Source organism: Engystomops pustulosus, chromosome 11, assembly GCF_040894005.1.
Source record: "Engystomops pustulosus chromosome 11, aEngPut4.maternal, whole genome shotgun sequence".
Lineage (NCBI taxonomy): Eukaryota > Metazoa > Chordata > Amphibia > Anura > Leptodactylidae > Engystomops > Engystomops pustulosus.
The window spans coordinates 10,622,002-10,642,582 of NC_092421.1; the positions used below are offsets into that span (position 1 = coordinate 10,622,002).

Consider the following 20,581-nt stretch of genomic DNA (forward strand, 5'->3'; position numbering starts at 1 on the left):
AAAGCCCGTGTCGTCACTTCCGCTCATAATGCACGCGGACAGCGGCGGCCATGTTGTGGTTGGAATCGTACGCCTCGCTTTACAAGGAGGACATTATCGTATCAGTCTCTGCTATACACTGGCATTTTTTATCTTCCACATAAGAACCTTCCAACTACCGTCATAGAATATGAGCACACCCCTTACACCTCAGTCCTTACTATCCCTAGAAAGATTTCCTTTAAAGACTCTTTTTTTTATTTTGCCTTCCCAGAAACACCCCTCATATTGTGCCCCCCTCTCTTATTTTGACACCCCAGAAACCCCGTTATTGTGGCATCACAGGACATTAATAAACACAACATATACTCACCTTTCCCGTTCCCTCTCAGCAGCTCCTTCTGCTGTGTGATATCAATACATAGCGGCTGCTACACACAGCACAGGCACATTCCTCCCCCCAGGCAGGACAGCGGGACAAGGCCCAAAAACCAGGACCATCCCACAGGAGGTGTGAATTATAGGTTGATATTATTATTATATAATTATTAGTTGAGTGTAAGGTGTAAATGTAGCCTTCACTCTTTTGTGTCACTGCAGTTTTCCTGCTCAGATTGTAGGAGCAGGACCTTGTCTCCAGCTGTTAGAGAGAAGCAGATTCTCGTGGGTTTATTAGAGCTGCTGGGCCTGATCAAGACACATGCCCCCAGGAGAGGTCATGTCACCCTGTAACTGGGACTCTTATAGATGGAAAACTTGGAAAAATAAATTAATACGGTATATAAGCCGACCTGAGTATAAGCTGAGGCCCCTAATTTTACCACCAAAAACTAGGAAAACCTATTGACTCGAGTATAAGCCGAGAGTGGGAAATGCATTGGTCACAGACTCCCAGTATATAGCTAGCCAGCCCCCAGTAGTATACAGCCAGCCTGCCCCATGTAGTATACAGCCAGCCTGCCCCCTGTAGTATACAGCCAGCCTGCCCCCTGTTGTATACAGCCAGCCCAGCCTGCCCCCTGTAGTATACAGCAAGCCCAGCCTGCCCCCAGTATTATACAGCCTGCCCAGCCTGTCCCCAGTAGTATACAGCCAGCCCAGCCTGCCCCCTGTGGTATACAGCCAGCCCAGCCTGCCCCCTGTGGTATACAGCCCAGCCTGCCCCCAGTAGTATACAGCCAGCGCAGCCTGCTGAAAAACTCGACTTATACACGAGTATATACGGTAAATAGAATTTTTTTAACAAAAAGTTTCAAATGTTTTTTTATCACCTCATTGAGGACATATAAAGTTAAAAAAAAACAGACTAAATATAAATTAATATATAAATATAGAGAAATAAGGTTCTGCTACACCACTCACTATGTCAGAGAGTATATATTATTTATTTAAAAGACGTACAATAAAGCTTTAAAATAAAAACCAGCTATACCATGTAGACTCGGCTATAAGCCCACCCAAGTATAAGCCGAGGCCCCTACTTTTACCACATAAAAAGTCTCCCCTCTTCCGGTTTTACTAAGAAAGGTTCATCATAGACTGCTTGAGGGGGTGACCCTCAGCAGATGGTTTGGTTAATATGGTTGGTTGGTAGCCACATCGGCTCTCGCCACTTGCCAGGAGGTTAGTGGCTTGTGGATATGGTAAGTGTGGCTTGCACGCTGAGCGTGATTTATGAGCAGTTTTTAATTACAGGCAGTCCCTGAGTTACGTACAAGATCGGTTCTGCAGGTTTGTTCTTATGTTGAATTTGTATGTAAGTCAGAACTGTATATTTTATCATTGTAACCCCAGCCAAATATTTTTTGGGTCTCTGTGATAATTGGATTTTAAAAATGTTGGGTTGTCATGAGAACGAGGAATAACAATGAAGCTTCATTACAGACACCTGTGATAACTGTTACATCTGATTATTGTAGCCTAAGGCTAAAGTACAATAGATTACAAACATCCAGAGGTCCGTTTGTAACTAGGAGTCGTCTGTAAGTCGGGTGTTCTTAAGTAGAGGACCGCCTGTATTTTGTTTGTAATTATGCCGGATTTAGATGTTGCTTGTTAATATCGAAAGTGATTTCCGCTCTGTTGTCATGTACTCGACCACTTCCTTTATATAAATGGATCGGTATTTGGAGAATTTCATGTTGTATATTTTATTATGTCCTAATAAAGTTTATGTTTTACAGATTTGTTACAAGAATAGAATAAAGCTGCGACCAGCACTTTTCCAACAAAAGTTGTCTGTGTACTTATTTAGTTAATGTTTTGGTAGGGAGGCCATTTCCCCCTAGTCTCAGCCCTGTCCTGGTCATGAAGTCAATGCAATAGGAACCATACAAGAAAGAAGACATAGAGAAAGATTACCAAATGCCAAGGCTGTGGGGAGGAAGTCAGAGCCCACACGTTTTATCACAGATGTGTGACTTCCTCAGGGGTAAGTGAGGTAGTACTGAGCATATCCCATATATATATATCATCCATGGTGGAGATCCCCCCACACCAAAAATTATCTCCTCCCCCTCCCTGTACAATGACCTCTATATACATAACACTGACCCATCATTACATCACTACTGACAATAGATGATGTCACAGCTTATCCCCTCCCCCTCCCTGTACAATGTCCTCTATATAGATAACACTGACCCATCATTACATCACTACTGACAATAGATGATGTCACAGCTTATCTCCTCCCCCTCCCTGTACAATGTCCTCTATATAGATAACACTGACCCATCATTACATCACTACTGACAATAGATGATGTCACAGCTTATCTCCTCCCCCTCCCTGTACAATGACCTCTATATAGATAACACTGACCCATCATTACATCACTACTGACAATAGATGATGTCACAGCTTATCTCCTCCCCCTCCCTGTACAATGACCTCTATATAGATAACACTGACCCATCATTACATCACTACTGACAATAGATGATGTCACAGCTTATCTCCTCCCCCTCCCTGTACAATGACCTCTATATAGATAACACTGATCCATCATTACATCACTACTGACAATAGATGATGTCACAGCTTATCTCCTCCTCCTCCCTGTACAATGACCTCTATATAGATAACACTGACCCATCATTACATCACTACTGACAATAGATGATGTCACAGCTTATCTCCTCCCCCTCCCTGTACAATGTCCTCTATATAGATAACACTGACCCATCATTACATCACTACTGACAATAGATGATGTCACAGCTTATCTCCCCCCCCCCCTCCCTGTACAATGACCTCTATATAGATAACACTGACCCATCATTACATCACTACTAACAATAGATGATGTCACAGCTTATCTCCTCCCCCTCCCTTTACAATGACCTCTATATAGATAACACTGACCCATCATTACATCACTACTGACAATAGATGATGTCACAGCTTATCTCCTCCTCCTCCCTGTACAATGCCCTCTAAATAGATAACACTAACCCATCATTACATCACTACTGACAATAGATGATGTCACAGCTTATCTCCTCCCCCTCCCTGTATAATGACCTCTATATACATAACACTGACCCATCATTACATCACTACTGACAATAGATGATGTCACAGCTTATCTCCCCCCCCCTCCCTGTACAATGACCTCTATATAGATAACACTGACCCATCATTACATCACTACTGACAATAGATGATGTCACAGCTTATCTCCTCCCCCTCCCTGTAAAATGACCTCTAAATAGATAACACTAACCCATCATTACATCACTACTGACAATAGATGATGTCACAGCTTATCTCCTCCCCCTCCCTGTATAATGACCTCTATATAGATAACACTGACCCATTATTACATCACTAATGACAATAGATGATGTCACAGCTTATCCCCTCCCCCTCCCTGTACAATGACCTCTATATAGATAACACTGACCCATCATTACATCACCACTGACAATAGATGATGCCACAGCTTATCTCCTCCCCCTCCCTGTACAATGACCTCTATATAGATAACACTGACCCATCATTACATCACTACTGACAATAGATGATGTCACAGCTTATCTCCTCCCCCTCCCTGTACAATGACCTCTATATAGATAACACTGACCCATCATTACATCACCACTGACAATAGATGATGTCACAGCTTATCTCCTCCCCCTCCCTGTACAATGACCTCTATATAGATAACACTGACCCATCATTACATCACTACTGACAATAGATGATGTCACAGCTTATCTCCTCCCCCTCCCTCCTGTGCAATGACCTCTATATAGATAACACTGACCCATCATTACATCACTACTGACAATAGATGATGTCACAGCTTATCCCCTCCCGCTCCCTGTACAATGACCTCTATATAGATAACACTGACCCATTATTACATCACTAATGACAATAGATGATGTCACAGCTTATCCCCTCCCCCTCCCTGTACAATGACCTCTATATAGATAACACTGACCCATTATTACATCACTAATGACAATAGATGATGTCACAGCTTATCTCCTCCCACACCCTGTACAATGACCTCTATATAGATAACACTGACCCATCATTACATCACTACTGACAATAGATGATGCCACAGCTTATCTCCTCCTCCTCCCTGTACAATGACCTCTATATAGATAACACTGACCCATCATTACATCACTACTGACAATAGATGATGTCACAGCTTATCTCCTCCCCCCTCCCTGTACAATGTCTTCCATATAGATAACACTGATCCATCATTACATCACTACTGACAATAGATGATGTCACAGCTCATCTCCTCCCCCCTCCCTGTACAATGACCTCTATATAGATAACACTGATCCATTATTACATCACTACTGACAATAGATGATGTCACAGCTTATCCCCTCCCCCTCCCTGTACAATGACCTCTATATAGATAACACTGACCCATTATTACATCACTAATGACAATAGATGATGTCACAGCTCATCTCCTCCCACACCCTGTACAATGACCTCTATATAGATAACACTGACCCATCATTACATCACTACTGACAACAGATGATGTCACAGCTTATCTCCTCCCCTCCCTGTACAATGACCTCTATATAGATAACACTGACCCATCATTACATCACTACTGACAATAGATGATGTCACAGCTTATCCCCTCCCCCTCCCTCCTGTGCAATGACCTCTATATAGATAACAATGACCCATCATTACATCACTACTGACAATAGATGATGTCACAGCTTATCTCCTCCCCCTCCCTGTACAATGACCTCTATATAGATAACACTGACCCATCATTACATCACTACTGACAATAGATGATGTCACAGCTTATCCCCTCCCCCTCCCTGTACAATGACCTCTATATAGATAACACTGACCCATCATTACATCACTACTGACAATAGATGATGTCACAGCTTATCTCCTCCCCCCTCCCTGTACAATGACCTCTATATAGATAACACTGATCCATCATTACATCACTACTGACAATAGATGATGTCACAGCTTATCTCCTCCCCCTCCCTGTACAATGACCTCTATATACATAACACTGACCCATCATTACATCACTACTGACAATAGATGATGTCACAGCTTATCCCCTCCCCCTCCCTGTACAATGACCTCTATATAGATAACACTGACCCATTATTACATCACTAATGACAATAGATGATGTCACAGCTTATCTCCTCCCCCTCCCTGTACAATGACCTCTATATAGATAACACTGACCCATCATTACATCACTACTGACAACAGATGATGTCACAGCTTATCCCCTTCCTCTCCCTGTACAATGACCTCTATATAGATAACACTGACCCATCATTACATCACTACTGACAATAGATGATGTCACAGCTCATCTCCTCCTCCTCCCTGTACAATGACCTCTATATAGATAACACTGATCCATCATTACATCACTACTGACAACAGATGATGTCACAGCTTATCCCCTCCCCCTCCCTGTACAATGACCTCTATATAGATAACACTGACAAATCATTACATCACTACTGACAATAGATGATGTCACAGCTTATCTCCTCCCCCCTCCCTGTACAATGTCCTCCATATAGATAACACTGATCCATCATTACATCACTACTGACAATAGATGATGTCACAGCCTATCTCTTCCTCCCTGTACAATGTCCTCTATATAGATAACAATGACCCATCATTACATCACTACTGACAATAGATGATGTCACAGCTTATCTCCTCCCCCCTCCCTGTACAATGACCTCTATATAGATAACACTGATCCATCATTACATCACTACTGACAATAGATGATGTCACAGCTTATCCCCTCCCTGTACAATGACCTCTATATAGATAACACTGACCCATCATTAAATCACTACTGACAATAGATGATGTCACAGCTTATCTCCTCCCCCCTCCCTGTACAATGTCCTCCATATAGATAACACTGATCCATCATTACATCACTACTGACAATAGATGATGTCACAGCTTATCTCCTCCCCCCTCTCTGTACAATGACCTCTATATAGATAACACTGATCCATCATTACATCACTACTGACAATAGATGATGTCACAGCTTATCCCCTCCCCCTCCCTGTACAATGACCTCTATATAGATAACACTGACCCATCATTACATCACTACTGACAATAGATGATGTCACAGCTTATCTCCTCCCCCTCCCTGTACAATGACCTCTATATGGATAACACTGACCCATCATTACATCACTACTGACAATAGATGATGTCACAGCTTATCTCCTCCTCCCCCTGTACAATGACCTCTATATAGATAACACTGACCCATCATTACATCACTACTGACAATAGATGATGTCACAGCTTATCTCCTCCCCCCTCCCTGTACAATGTCCTCCATATAGATAACACTGATCCATCATTACATCACTACTGACAATAGATGATGTCACAGCTCATCTCCTCCCCCCTCCCTGTACAATGACCTCTATATAGATAACACTGACCCATCATTACATCACTACTGATAATAGATGATGTCACAGCTTATCTTCTCCCCCTCCCTGTATAATGACCTCTATATAGATAACACTGACCCATCATTACATCACTACTGACAATAGATGATGTCACAGCTTATCCCCTCCCCCTCCCTGTACAATGACCTCTATATAGATAACACTGACCCATTATTACATCACTAATGACAATAGATGATGTCACAGCTTATCTCCTCCCACACCCTGTACAATGACCTCTATATAGATAACACTGACCCATCATTACATCACTACTGACAACAGATGATGTCACAGCTTATCTCCTCCCTCTCCCTGTACAATGACCTCTATATAGATAACACTGACCCATCATTACATCACTACTGACAATAGATGATGTCACAGCTTATCTCCTCCCCCTCCCTCCTGTGCAATGACCTCTATATAGATAACACTGACCCATCATTACATCACTACTGACAATAGATGATGTCACAGCTTATCTCCTCCCCCTCCCTGTACAATGACCTCTATATAGATAACACTGACCCATCATTACATCACTACTGACAATAGATGATGTCACAGCTTATCCCCTTCCCCTCCCTGTACAATGACCTCTATATAGATAACACTGACCCATCATTACATCACTACTGACAATAGATGATGTCACAGCTTATCTCCTCCCCCTCCCTGTACAATGTCCTCTATATAGATAACACTGACCCATCATTACATCACTACTGACAATAGATGATGTCACAGCTTATCTCCTCCCCCCTCTCTGTACAATGACCTCTATATAGATAACACTGACCCATCATTACATCACTACTGACAATAGATGATGTCACAGCTTATCTCCTCCCCCTCACTGTACAATGACCTCTATATACATAACACTGACCCATCATTACATCACTACTGACAATAGATGATGTCACAGCTTATCCCCTCCCCCTCCCTGTACAATGACTTCTATATAGATAACACTGACCCATTATTACATCACTAATGACAATAGATGATGTCACAGCTTATCTCCTCCCCCTCCCTGTACAATGACCTCTATATAGATAACACTGACCCATCATTACATCACTACTGACAACAGATGATGTCACAGCTTATCCCCTCCCCCTCCCTGTACAATGACCTCTATATAGATAACACTGATCCATCATTACATCACTACTGACAATAGATGATGTCACAGCTTATCCCCTCCCCCTCCCTGTACAATGACCTCTATATAGATAACACTGACCCATCATTACATCACTACTGACAATAGATGATGTCACAGCTCATCTCCTCCTCCTCCCTGTACAATGACCTCTATATAGATAACACTGACCCATCATTACATCACTACTGACAACAGATGATGTCAAAGCTTATCCCCTCCCCCTCCCTGTACAATGACCTCTATATAGATAACACTGACCCATCATTACATCACTACTGACAACAGATGATGTCAAAGCTTATCCCCTCCCCCTCCCTGTACAATGACCTCTATATAGATAACACTGATCCATCATTACATCACTACTGACAATAGATGATGTCACAGCTTATCTCCTCCCCCCTCTCTGTACAATGACCTCTATATAGATAACACTGATCCATCATTACATCACTACTGACAATAGATGATGTCACAGCTTATCCCCTCCCCCTCCCTGTACAATGACCTCTATATAGATAACACTGACCCATCATTACATCACTACTGACAATAGATGATGTCACAGCTTATTTCCTCCCCCTCCCTGTACAATGACCTCTATATGGATAACACTGACCCATCATTACATCACTACTGACAATAGATGATGTCACAGCTTATCTCCTCCTCCCCCTCCTGTACAATGACCTCTATATAGATAACACTGACCCATCATTACATCACTACTGACAAAAGATGATGTCACAGCTTATCTCCTCCTCCTCCCTGTACAATGACCTCTATATAGATAACACTGACCCATCATTACATCACTACTGACAATAGATGATGTCACAGCCTATCTCCTCCTCCCTGTACAATGTCCTCTTTATAGATAACACTGACCCATCATTACATCACTACTGACAATAGATGATGTCACAGCTCATCTCCTCCCCCCTCCCTGTACAATGACCTCTATATAGATAACACTGACCCATCATTACATCACTACTGATAATAGATGATGTCACAGCTTATCTCCTCCCCCTCCCTGTACAATGACCTCTATATAGATAACACTGACCCATCATTACATTACTACTGACAATAGATGATGCCACAGCTTATCTCCTCCCCCTCCCTGTATAATGACCTCTATATAGATAACAGTGACCCCTTATTACATCACTACTGACAATAGATGATGTCACAACTTATCCCCCCCCCTCCCTGTACAATGACCTCTATATAGATAACACTGACCCATCATTACATCACTACTGACAATAGATGATGTCATAGCTTATCTCCTCCTCCTCCCTGTACAATGACCTCTATATAGATAACACTGACCCATCATTACATCACTACTGACAATAGATGATGTCACAGCTTATCTACTCCCCCTCTCTGTACAATCACCTCTATATAGATAACACTGACCCATCATTACATCACTACTGACAATAGATGATGTCACAGCTTATCCCCTACCCCTCCCTGTACAATGACCTCTATATAGATAACACTGACCCATCATGACATCACTACTGACAATAGATGATGTCACAGCTTATCTCCTCCCCCCTCCCTGTACAATGTCCTCTATATAGATATTAGTGACCCATCATTACATCACTACTGACAATAGATGATGTCACAGCTTATCTCCTCCCCCTCCCTGTACAATGACCTCTATATAGATAACACTGACCCATCATTACATCACTACTGATAATAGATGATGTCACAGCTTATCTCCTCCCCCTCCCTGTACAATGACCTCTATATAGATAACACTGACCCATCATTACATCACTACTGACAATAGATGATGTCACAGCTTATCTCCTCCCCCCTCCCTGTACAATGTCCTCTATATAGATATTAGTGACCCATCATTACATCACTACTGACAATAGATGATGTCACAGCTTATCCCCTCCCCCTCCCTCTACAATGACCTCTATATAGATAACACTGACCCATCATTACATCACTACTGACAATAGATGATGTCACAGCTTATCTCCTCCCCCTCCCTCTACAATGTCCTCTATATAGATAACACTTACCCATTATTACATCACTACTGACAATAGATGATGTCACAGCTTATCTCCGCCTAAAAGGGTGCAATAATTGCACAAAAGCACGCCATTCCTTACCATGCATAGGAAAAGCAATGGTAAGATTTGTGCGTAATTAGTCCAAAAAAAAAAATCTGCATTTGATAAAGAGCCAAAACTACAAAAACAAATGAGGTGCAAAAAATAAAAGGCACCAAAAGAGCTCAGGGAAGGGGGAAATATTAAAAATGACTCCAAATAAATACAGGTTAGAAACTGTGATAGGTTTAACTCTCTGTTTTGAGGAGTAAAAATGTCAAAACTGCTTATACATTCCCTTTAAGTGCACTTTAGTTTATTCTTAATATCAATAAACATTTTTTTGGCATTGTAAAATCTATCACGAATATCTATCAAAGACACTTAATCATAGATCGTGGCACAGTGACTGTGGCTACTTCTAAAATCAACCTTTTAAATTATGCTACTGCAGCTTCACATGCTGTTACACTGTGCAGGTGCACTTCACGTTCTCCCACTTTGTGATGGAACTTCCTTTGCGGCATTGAGATTACATCAGACAGAGGTAGCAAGGGAAGGGGAAGACGGACTAACAGCCTGTGAATCTGCAGGATTCAGAGGGGCACTGGGAACACCCCCTGCAGCCCTTCAGGCTTGTTAGCATAATTTTAAAAGTTGATTTTAGAAGGAAGTAGGCCGCTGAAAAACAAATATATGAAGATACCAAAGTCCCAGTGCCTGGATCTATGAGTAATGTCCCTGGTTTATCAGGATGGATTTTTGATGGTGAATTTGGCAAGCTATGAAGTGATGGTGAGATGATTATAGATCGGCCTGTCCCTCCGTGTTATCTCTCAGACCGCTCTTCTTTCTCCATACCCGATAAACATTGACTGGGTGACCAAGCGTCAGGAACATCAGGATCATTAAAGAAATGTTGACCTAGAAAACGTAAAGGACACAATGATGAAGGACAAGTTGGAGATTTGTGGAGGCTACATCCTACATAATTGTATACGTACATAGAAGGGGTCTCCGTGCAGATACGTCCGAATGATAGAAAATGCAGGATACTGCAGTAGTGATACCACCGCCGACAGAGACATCACCAGTCCGTACAGCTTTCCAAAGTGTCTGGGGGGGAAGCTACAAAACACAAGAGGGGAGCATGAGAGAGGAAGCATAAGGATCCTGAGCCCCGGTGCAAAATCTATCCGAATTCCCCAACTATGTGGAATAGTCTTCTGATGTGGTGACAAGGGGCGTAACTAGGAGTGGCAGGGCCCTACAGCAGACTTCTAAATGGGGCTCCCCTTAAAAATATACATATCTTTATATACACACACACATATATATATACTTATATACACACAAATATGGCTCTACAAACATACTTACATGTATACACTCATATACACATTTACGTAAGCTCCTGTGATCAGGGCCCTCACTCCTGTTGTTCCATGTAGCTGTTTGTACTCTGTAATGTGACATTATACTTGTATATGACCCCTCTGATTTGTAAAGCTACGGAATATGATGGTGCACAAATACATACATGTATACAACCTCCTTGCCCAGGTATTTAAGAATAGTCAGCACCACATTTGTGTTGCACGCGGCCGCTTTGTGGCGCAGCTGCACTATGCGTCATGCTATACAAATTTCTGCACTGAAGGGGGCGTCACGACACATCTAACAAGCAAAGTCCGACAGCAATGTGTTGCACGCTCCGTGTTAAAGGTGCACTGAAAAAAGGTGGTGCACTCTTCTGGAGCAGTGCAGGTGCGCCAGATTTATGAAGAACAGGAACCAGAAATCCTGAGGCTGGCGCCCCCTGCGCTATACACAGGCAAACTGCACATAGTACAGACTGCACTGTTCTTAAATGTGCCCCACATATAGTTCTAACAAGGTCGGCTCCAGGTTTCAGTAGGCCCCTGGGCGACATACTGGCATGGTTATTTTATATAAATCCCCCTCACCCCCTATCAGTGGGGTAACTAGAAGCTGATGGTCCCCAGTGCAAAGGCCCCCGACTATAATGTATGGTTTATAGTAATAGTCTTCTCATATGGGAAAGTGACACCATAAGGGCCCCCTAAACCTCTTGGGCCCAGGTGCGATCGCAGCCTCTGCACCCCCTAAAGTTACGCCCCTGCCCCTTATGGATTCATTAGATACAGCCCCCCTATGTAGGCCCCCCGGCAGCTCTGGGCCCCTGCACTTGCACGGGTAAACCCAGTGCTGGCACCGGCCCTGAGTTTTAAACTATAGTTATACACAAATACATACTGTACATGTATACACTCTTATACACACATTTATATAATGTACTTATATACACACATACATGGTTCTACACTATAGTTATACACTTATACACTAACACTCATTTATTCACTTAAATGCACATATTTATGCAGTCATTATTGTACACACATATATTGTATATATATATATATATATATTATATATATATATATATATATATATATATATATATATATATATATATATTTTGTTGCACATCCAGCCTAAACACACACATACATACAGTAACATATACAGACATACATGTTGTGCACATGTTCATTGTTATATACATATTATAGTGTACAATGTGCAGCATAATATGTATATAATGTTGCATATCCTCCACTCTTTAGTGTGTCAGGTTGGATGATGGGCCCCCCTGACACTGCGGGCCCCATAGCAGCTGCTATGGCTGATACCGATGTAGTTATGCCCCTAGTGGTGACCATGGTCTAACATCACGCTTAAATAGCCAGACAAATATGGGTTAATGGTGACTTACGCTATCGATAAAAAGGCAGCATTTCCCCCATACAAGAAGGAGCGGTTGAGTACTTGGAGGATAAACGTGGGATACAGAGCCGGAAGCTGCGAGATGGAGGCGCAGAGAGAGAAGAGGATGCACTGGATGGTGGTCAGTAACAAGGAGAGGACCGAGGAGTGGAGGTCATCCAGGGAATCTGAAACTGAGGGATATAATACAAAATCTAAGAAGTTGGATTCAGGATGACAGTTCTCAATAACGAGACGGCTTATGGCGTGATTAAGGGACACAAAGCAATTTGTGGGACACATGAAAATACTATGCCCACATTTATTAAAGCCCCTGCTCCAGTTTTTTGTCACACATTCCTAACAGTATTTATACAAAACTCTGCACATAAAGGGTTGTTCAGTCGGACCGTGCGCCACATTTATCATACCGTGACCGACAGAATTGTGTCACACGCCCCATGTTAAAGGTGCACCAAAAAAAATTGGTGCATTCTGTGGGAGCAGTGCAGGGGGCGCCAGATTCATACAGAACCTGCACTAGAAATCCTGAATCTTAACGCCCCCTCCACACCACACAGGCCGAAGGAGCCATGTGAGGAGGTAGCTCCTCCCCTCAGCTGGCCCCAACACTCAGACGAGAGAAGAGGAAGTGGGACTGCTGTGGGGAACGGCGGAAAGTGAGTAACAGGGTTTTTTTTGCTTAATACCCTGGTATATGGGGACTAGGGACACAATACACAATACAGTATGAGGGAGGATGGAGGACAGGAGGCCACAATATGAGGGAGGATAGAGGACAGGATGCCACAACATGAGGGAGGATGGAGGACAGTAGGCAACAATATGCGGGAGGACAGGAGGCAACAGTATGAGGGAGGACAGGAGGACACAGTAAGAGGGAGGATAGAGGACAGGAGGCCACAATATGAGGGAGGACAGGAGGACACAATATGAGGAGGATGAAGGACAGGAGGCCACAATATGAGGGAGGATGGAGAACAGGAGGCCACAATATGAAGAGGGTGGAGGACAGGAGGCCACAATATGAGGAGGATGAAGGACAGGAGGCCACAATATGAGGGAGGATGGAGAACAGTAGGCAACAATATGAGGGAGGACAGGAGGACACAATATGAGGAGGATGAAGGACAGGAGGCCACAATATGATGGGGATAGAGGACTGGAGGCCACAATATGAGGGAGGATGGAGAACAGGAGGCCACAATATGAAGAGGGTGGAGGACAGGAGGCCACAATATGAGGAGGATGAAGGACAGGAGGCCACAATATGAGGGAGGATGGAGAACAGGAGGCCACAATATGAGGAGGATGGAGAACAGGAGGCCACATTATGAGAAAAATGGAGGACAGGAGGCCACAATATCAGAGGGATGGAGGACAACAGTAAGAGGAGAATAGAGGACAGGAGGCCACAATATGAGGGGGAAAGAGAACAGGGACCACACCATGTGAGGAGTAGTGGGGTTAGGAGAACAGATAGTATAAGTTTCAGGAGATAAATAAAAGTGAAAAAACAAATGTAAAGGGAGGATAAAATTAAAGAAGGGTTTTATATATTGCCCCATTGCATTAGGGGTTATTATACGGGACCATAGGGGGTTGGCCACAGTAAGGAGCCTTATATTATGTGCAGGTCAATTAAGGTTGATATTATAATATGCAGGTCTCACTGCTACAGAACATACCGTGAAACAGTGAGAGAGAGTTCTGTTATATCATTGGCTACTTTATGTCATGTGACCACGGTGATGTTGTCTAAGGTCCCGTTACATTTGCACTGTCTTTCCATGTTTGTGTCTTATTAATTATTCCCGGGGGTGATCACAGTAAGGGAAAATAGTTCCCAAATGTCTGAATCACCTTTGGTCATCTCATCCTGCAAAAAATGAGACCTTACACATCTCTGTAGAACTTGGCGAAAAGAAGACTTTTTTTGTACAAATAAAAATAATAAAACCTAAAAATTCAAATCATAAACATGTTAGGTATCACCGCCTCCCAAAATACTGTATATACTCGAGTATAAGCCGACCCAAGTATAAGCCGAGGCCCCTCATTTTACCACAAAAACCTGGTAAAACCTTCATTTTGTTTACTCGAGTATAAGCCGAGTTTGGGTTTTCAGCACATATTTTTGTGTTGAAAAACTAGGCTTATACTCGAGTATATAAGGTATCCCATCTAGCAAATATTACAGTTATTTCTGGCCTTGAACCCGTGACGGAAAAGAACACTCAAATTTCAGCGACACCATTTTTTCGACATTTTGCAACATATAAAAAAAAAAGTAACAAAAAGTGATCAAAAGTTTGTACAGTCCACAAAATAGTAGCAATGAAAACATCTCCGTACACCAAAGTATGAAAAAGTTATTGGCGTCAGAAGATAGCAAAACGAAAAAACAATTCTTCATACACAAGGTTTTTAATTGTTTTAAAACACAATAAAACTTGTATAAATTTTGTATCCCAGTGATTGCACTGAACCAAAGAATAAAGGTGAGGTGTATTTGGAAAGTTTTAAAAGCCGAGGCCACAAGAGAACAATGCAAATGCATTTTTTCACTGATTTCCCTGCAGTGCAAATCTGTCTTTGTGCCCTCTCTAAGCATTTGTATTACAATATTATTATGTTTTAAAGGGAACCTGCCCCCACCTTTGTGTATCTGTGATATGTACAGGAGCACAAAGGTGGGGGCTGAGAGCTGAGGAGTCTGCAGCACAGACAAGTCACATGTTATTTTTTGAAATGCATCAAAACCAAAGCCCAACCCCTGGGACTACACAGAGGATTCTGTCAGGGTGCAAGGTAAGTTATAACACACAATTATATTGTAATGCAAATGCTTAGAGAAAGCAGAAAGGCAGATGTGAACTGCAGGTGTGATGGGCTCCTGTAACCTGTCTTTCGTGAAAACGAGGTCCCTGGTGACAGGTTTCCTTTTAAAGGGGATGCAGCCGATCCCACACCTGCACACACGCTATAGCCTGAGCGGTCTCTGGAAATAGCACAGTTCAGTACAGCCAGCAGCAGGACACATCAGGTGGCCCAATCCTTCCGATGGATTCGGTGGGGGGGGAGGGTCGGCGCGTTCATCATACGCTGGTGCATGATGCATTGGTGTATCACAAAGGTCCCCCTCTGAGTGCCAAACTGAAATCTTTATGAGCTGCCCTCTTTACACATGATATGTGGGAAGAAGCAGTAATGGATTAAGTGTCCCATGGGCTCTGGACTGTTCACACGACTAGGGTCCCTCAAGCTTCCAAACCAACATCGTGCCCCAAGGCCTAATCACCCCTGCCCCGCCACCGACATCACCGTAGCCCATCTGGCCAAGGGGAGAAGAAACCGGAGGTGAGTATAGACCTGAAGCCGGAGGGGAGTACATAACCTGAAGCTATTTGGCTGCGGTGATCTTCATGAACCCCATGGGCACCCGCCAATAAGTGAGAGTATGAAGTGAAAGTATGATGGAGGACATACCTTTATTTTTCCTTTTGTGCCTGTCCATTATGAGTCCATTCCAAGGAGCACACAAAACCCCACAAAATTGTGATATGGCAAAAATGTTTGTATATTTACTCACTGAAATACAGAATATACAGATAACATCACATCTTCACTTGGAATGGTAGATGTCAATGACAATGTCCATAAAGTGCCACATATCATATTATACACACCGAGATGTGGGTCTCCTCCACTTAAGCGTGTAATTGTGGGGTTGAGGGTTCCTATGAATAAGTAGTGCCTCAGCTGCATAAGAGAAAGCCAGATCAGGTGCCACCCGAAAAGTGATGACAGGGCACAACTGCGAAAAGAGACCTCGTTGTCTGTATAAAGAAAAGACAATGGTTCATCTGCTCAAGATACTGTAATAGAATAGTATACAGGAATCATCTATGAGTGTTCTATGTCTGATCTATAGATTATTATCTACCGAATGCCCAATGATTTCTGTCACTCACGTATAAAGCATATGTGGTCCATTCCAGACCTGCGCCAAAACCAGTCCATGTCACCACTCATATCTCACAAGTCCATCTCAACAATCCCAGCTCACGAGCCCCATCTCACGAGTCCATCTCACCACTCATATCTCCTGAGTCCATCTTAACAGTCCCATCTTACTACGGTAGTTCCATCTCACTAGTCCATCTCACCAGTCTTATCTCACCATTCCCATCTCTCAAGTCCCCTCTCACTAGTCCCATCTCACCAATTCATCTCACCATTCCCATCTCTCAAATCCCATCTCTCCAGTTCCATCTCACCAGTTCCAGCTCACCATTCCCATTTCTCAAGTCCCATCTCACTAGCCCCATCTCACGAGTCCCATCTCACTAGTCCCGTCTCACTAGTCCCATCTCACTAGCCCCATCTCACTAGCCCCATCTCACTAGTCCCATCTCACTAGTCCCATCTCACTAGCCCCATCTCACTAGTCCCATCTCACTAGCCCCGTCTCACTAGTCCCGTCTCACTAGTCCCATCTCACTAGCCCCATCTCACTAGTCCCGTCTCACTAGTCCCGTCTCACTAGTCCCGTCTCACTAGCCCCATCTCACTAGCCCCATCTCACTAGCCCCATCTCACTAGCCCCATCTCACTAGTCCCAGCTCACGAGCCCCATCTCACGAGTCCATCTCACTAGCCCCATCTCACTAGTCCCGTCTCACTAGCCCCATCTCACTAGTCCCGTCTCACTAGCCCCATCTCACTAGCCCCATCTCACTAGTCCCATCTCACTAGCCCCATCTCACTAGCCCCATCTCACTAGTCCCATCTCACTAGTCCCATCTCACTAGCCGCATCTCACTAGCCCCATCTCACTAGCCCCATCTCACTAGTCCCATCTCACTAGTCCCATCTCACTAGTCCCATCTCACTAGCCCCATCTCACTAGTCCCATCTCACTAGTCCCATCTCACTAGCCCCATCTCACTAGCCCCATCTCACTAGTCCCATCTCACTAGCCCCATCTCACTAGCCCCATCTCACTAGTCCCATCTCACTAGTCCCATCTCACTAGCCCCATCTCACTAGTCCAATCTCACTAGCCCCATCTCACTAGTCCCATCTCACTAGTCCCATCTCACTAGTCCCATCTCACTAGCCCCATCTCACTAGTCCCGTCTCACTAGCCCCATCTCACTAGTCCCGTCTCACTAGCCCCATCTCACTAGTCCCGTCTCACTAGTCCCGTCTCACTAGTCCCATCTCACTAGTCCCATCTCACTAGTCCCATCTCACTAGTCCCATCTCACTAGTCCCGTCTCACTAGTCCCGTCTCACTAGCCCCATCTCACTAGTCCCATCTCACTAGTCCCGTCTCACTAGTCCCATCTCACTAGTCCCATCTCACTAGTCCCATCTCACTAGTCCCATCTCACTAGTCCCGTCTCACTAGCCCCATCTCACTAGTCCCATCTCACTAGTCCCATCTCACTAGTCCCCTCTCACTAGTCCCATCTCACTAGTCCCATCTCACTAGCCCCATCTCACTAGTCCCGTCTCACTAGCCCCATCTCACTAGTCCCATCTCACTAGTCCCATCTCACGAGTCCATCTCACTAGTCCCATCTCACTAGTCCCGTCTCACTAGTCCCATCTCACCATTCCCAAGAATCAGCCAGCATTTAACCTATAGTAATGTGCAATGACATCTTCTTCACTTTGGGACTGACGAAATCTGTTACTGGACCTCAGATCCAGCATCATTTTGGCCCCATAATACAAAATTATTATTGATTCTATTGAATTGCAATAAAGTCAACGGGATCCGATATATTTTGTTTTCATCTGTAAGAAAGATCTCTTAAGGATCAACCAGCCACAAAACCATGAGAAAACACTTGTACCTTTAATTGATATATAAAGCAAAAAAAGGGGAGAGAAATGCGCTTCTTGTGTAGTTCGGTTTTACTAACCCTTATTATAGATATCTTGGCTTGTTCACCTGCTGTGGTTGTGCTACTAGGCACATCCCCTGCAAACAGCCCTAGGGATATGGTCCTGCAGCCGCAGCCGCATCAGCTGATCCAACAGTGGTGAATTCAATAGAAGGTAATCTGTCTCCTCCAGACTCCTCTGTTTCCTCCGGACTTCTCTGTCTCCTCCAGACTCCTCTGTTCCTCTCCAGACCCCTCTGCGTTCCCCCAGTTCCCTAAATTCTTACTCCAGACCCCTCTGTCCTCCTTCAGACCCTTCTGTCTCCTCCAGAACCTTCTGTCCTTCCCCAGACCCCTCCATCACCTCCAGTCTCATCTTTCCCCTGACTCCTCTGTTTCATTCAGACTCCTCTGTCTCTTGCAGACACCTCTGTCTCCTCCAGACTCCACTGTCTCTTGCAGACCCCCCAGTCCTCCTGCAGACCCCTCAGTCCTCCTGCAGACCACTCTGTCTCCTCCAGACTCCTCTGTCTCCTCCAGACCCCTCTGTCTCCTCCAGACCCCTCTGTCTCCTCCAGACCCCTCTGTCTCCTCCAGACCCCTCTGTCTCCTCCAGACTCCTCTGTCTCCTCCAGACCCCTCTGTCTCCTCCAGACTTTTCTGTCTCCTCCAGACTCCTCTGTCTCCTCCAGACTCCTCTGTCTCCTCCAGACTCCTCTGTCTCCTCCAGACTCCTCTGTCTCCTCCAGACCCCTCTGTCTCCTCCAGACCTCTCTGTCTCCTCCAGACTTCTCTGTCTCCTCCAGACTTCTCTGTCTCCTCCAGACTCCTCTGTCTCCTCCAGACTCCTAGTGAATCTGCAGGAGTCTGCACTAGTGAATTCTTCTGATATTATCCTTTGGTTCCGGATGACACTTACCGTGGTTTTCGAGACTCTTGGTGGAAGTATTTCTTGTTTTCTGCACCGTTTCCTCCTTATTATGTCCAGGTTTTAGAGATTTGAATGTTTTATGACTAAGTTTTGCACATCCCACACTGAGGAGAACAATGAATACAGCTGGAGAAGATGACATCATAAGGGATGAGATTCCTTTACAAGGATGCTATATACATATATATATGTTCCACCTTCTAAGACAGCTGATCAGGTGATTGCCATTGTGAACCTACCTGATATTACATGGTCACTTGTCTACGGAGAAAATTCTTCACAGTTTCTTCTTCTAGACAGTCCTTCTATGCTGTGTAAGAGGCCTGCACTTTAGCTATGCACAAGCTCATCCTACAGATGTATCCACCATATACAGTATATGGCATGTAATTTCTTACATCCTCTCCCTTAGACAGTGATGGCGAACCTATGACACGCGTGTCAGCACTGACACGCGTAGCCATTTTTGGTGACACGCGGGCGGGTCCGCCTCCTTGTGTAATGTGCTGCCCCTGTGTTAATGTCCAGCATGGGCCCCTGTGTTTCTGCCCCCTGCTTACCTGTCTGGCGCCGCGTTGGTCCGCCCATCGTCTACAACTCCTCCGGCTCCTCCAGGCTGCAATGCGCGCTGCTCGTCACGTGACTGAGGCGACCTGACGTCAGTCACGTGACCCGAGACGTGCAATGTAACCTGGAGGAGCCGAGCCGCCATT

General features: G+C 44.2%; 1 protein-coding gene across 7 annotated transcripts in view; it reads right to left on the bottom strand.

Annotated features, from left to right (window-relative positions):
* Positions 1 to 10,523: 10,523 nt before the first annotated feature.
* Positions 10,524 to 20,581, bottom strand: part of SLC43A3 (solute carrier family 43 member 3) — a 72,546-nt gene continuing 62,488 nt past the window's right edge. For all 7 annotated transcript variants that reach the window (XM_072130330.1, XM_072130326.1, XM_072130328.1 and 4 more), the window contains exons 9-14: positions 19,857 to 19,972; positions 16,730 to 16,879; positions 16,530 to 16,631; positions 13,030 to 13,213; positions 11,234 to 11,357; positions 10,524 to 11,153 (exon numbers count right to left, since the gene is read on the bottom strand). In XM_072130330.1, coding sequence (XP_071986431.1) covers positions 11,034 to 11,153; positions 11,234 to 11,357; positions 13,030 to 13,213; positions 16,530 to 16,631; positions 16,730 to 16,879; positions 19,857 to 19,972 — 796 coding nt within the window. In that variant the 3' untranslated portion in view covers positions 10,524 to 11,033. The remainder of the gene's footprint in view (positions 11,154 to 11,233; positions 11,358 to 13,029; positions 13,214 to 16,529; positions 16,632 to 16,729; positions 16,880 to 19,856; positions 19,973 to 20,581) is intronic.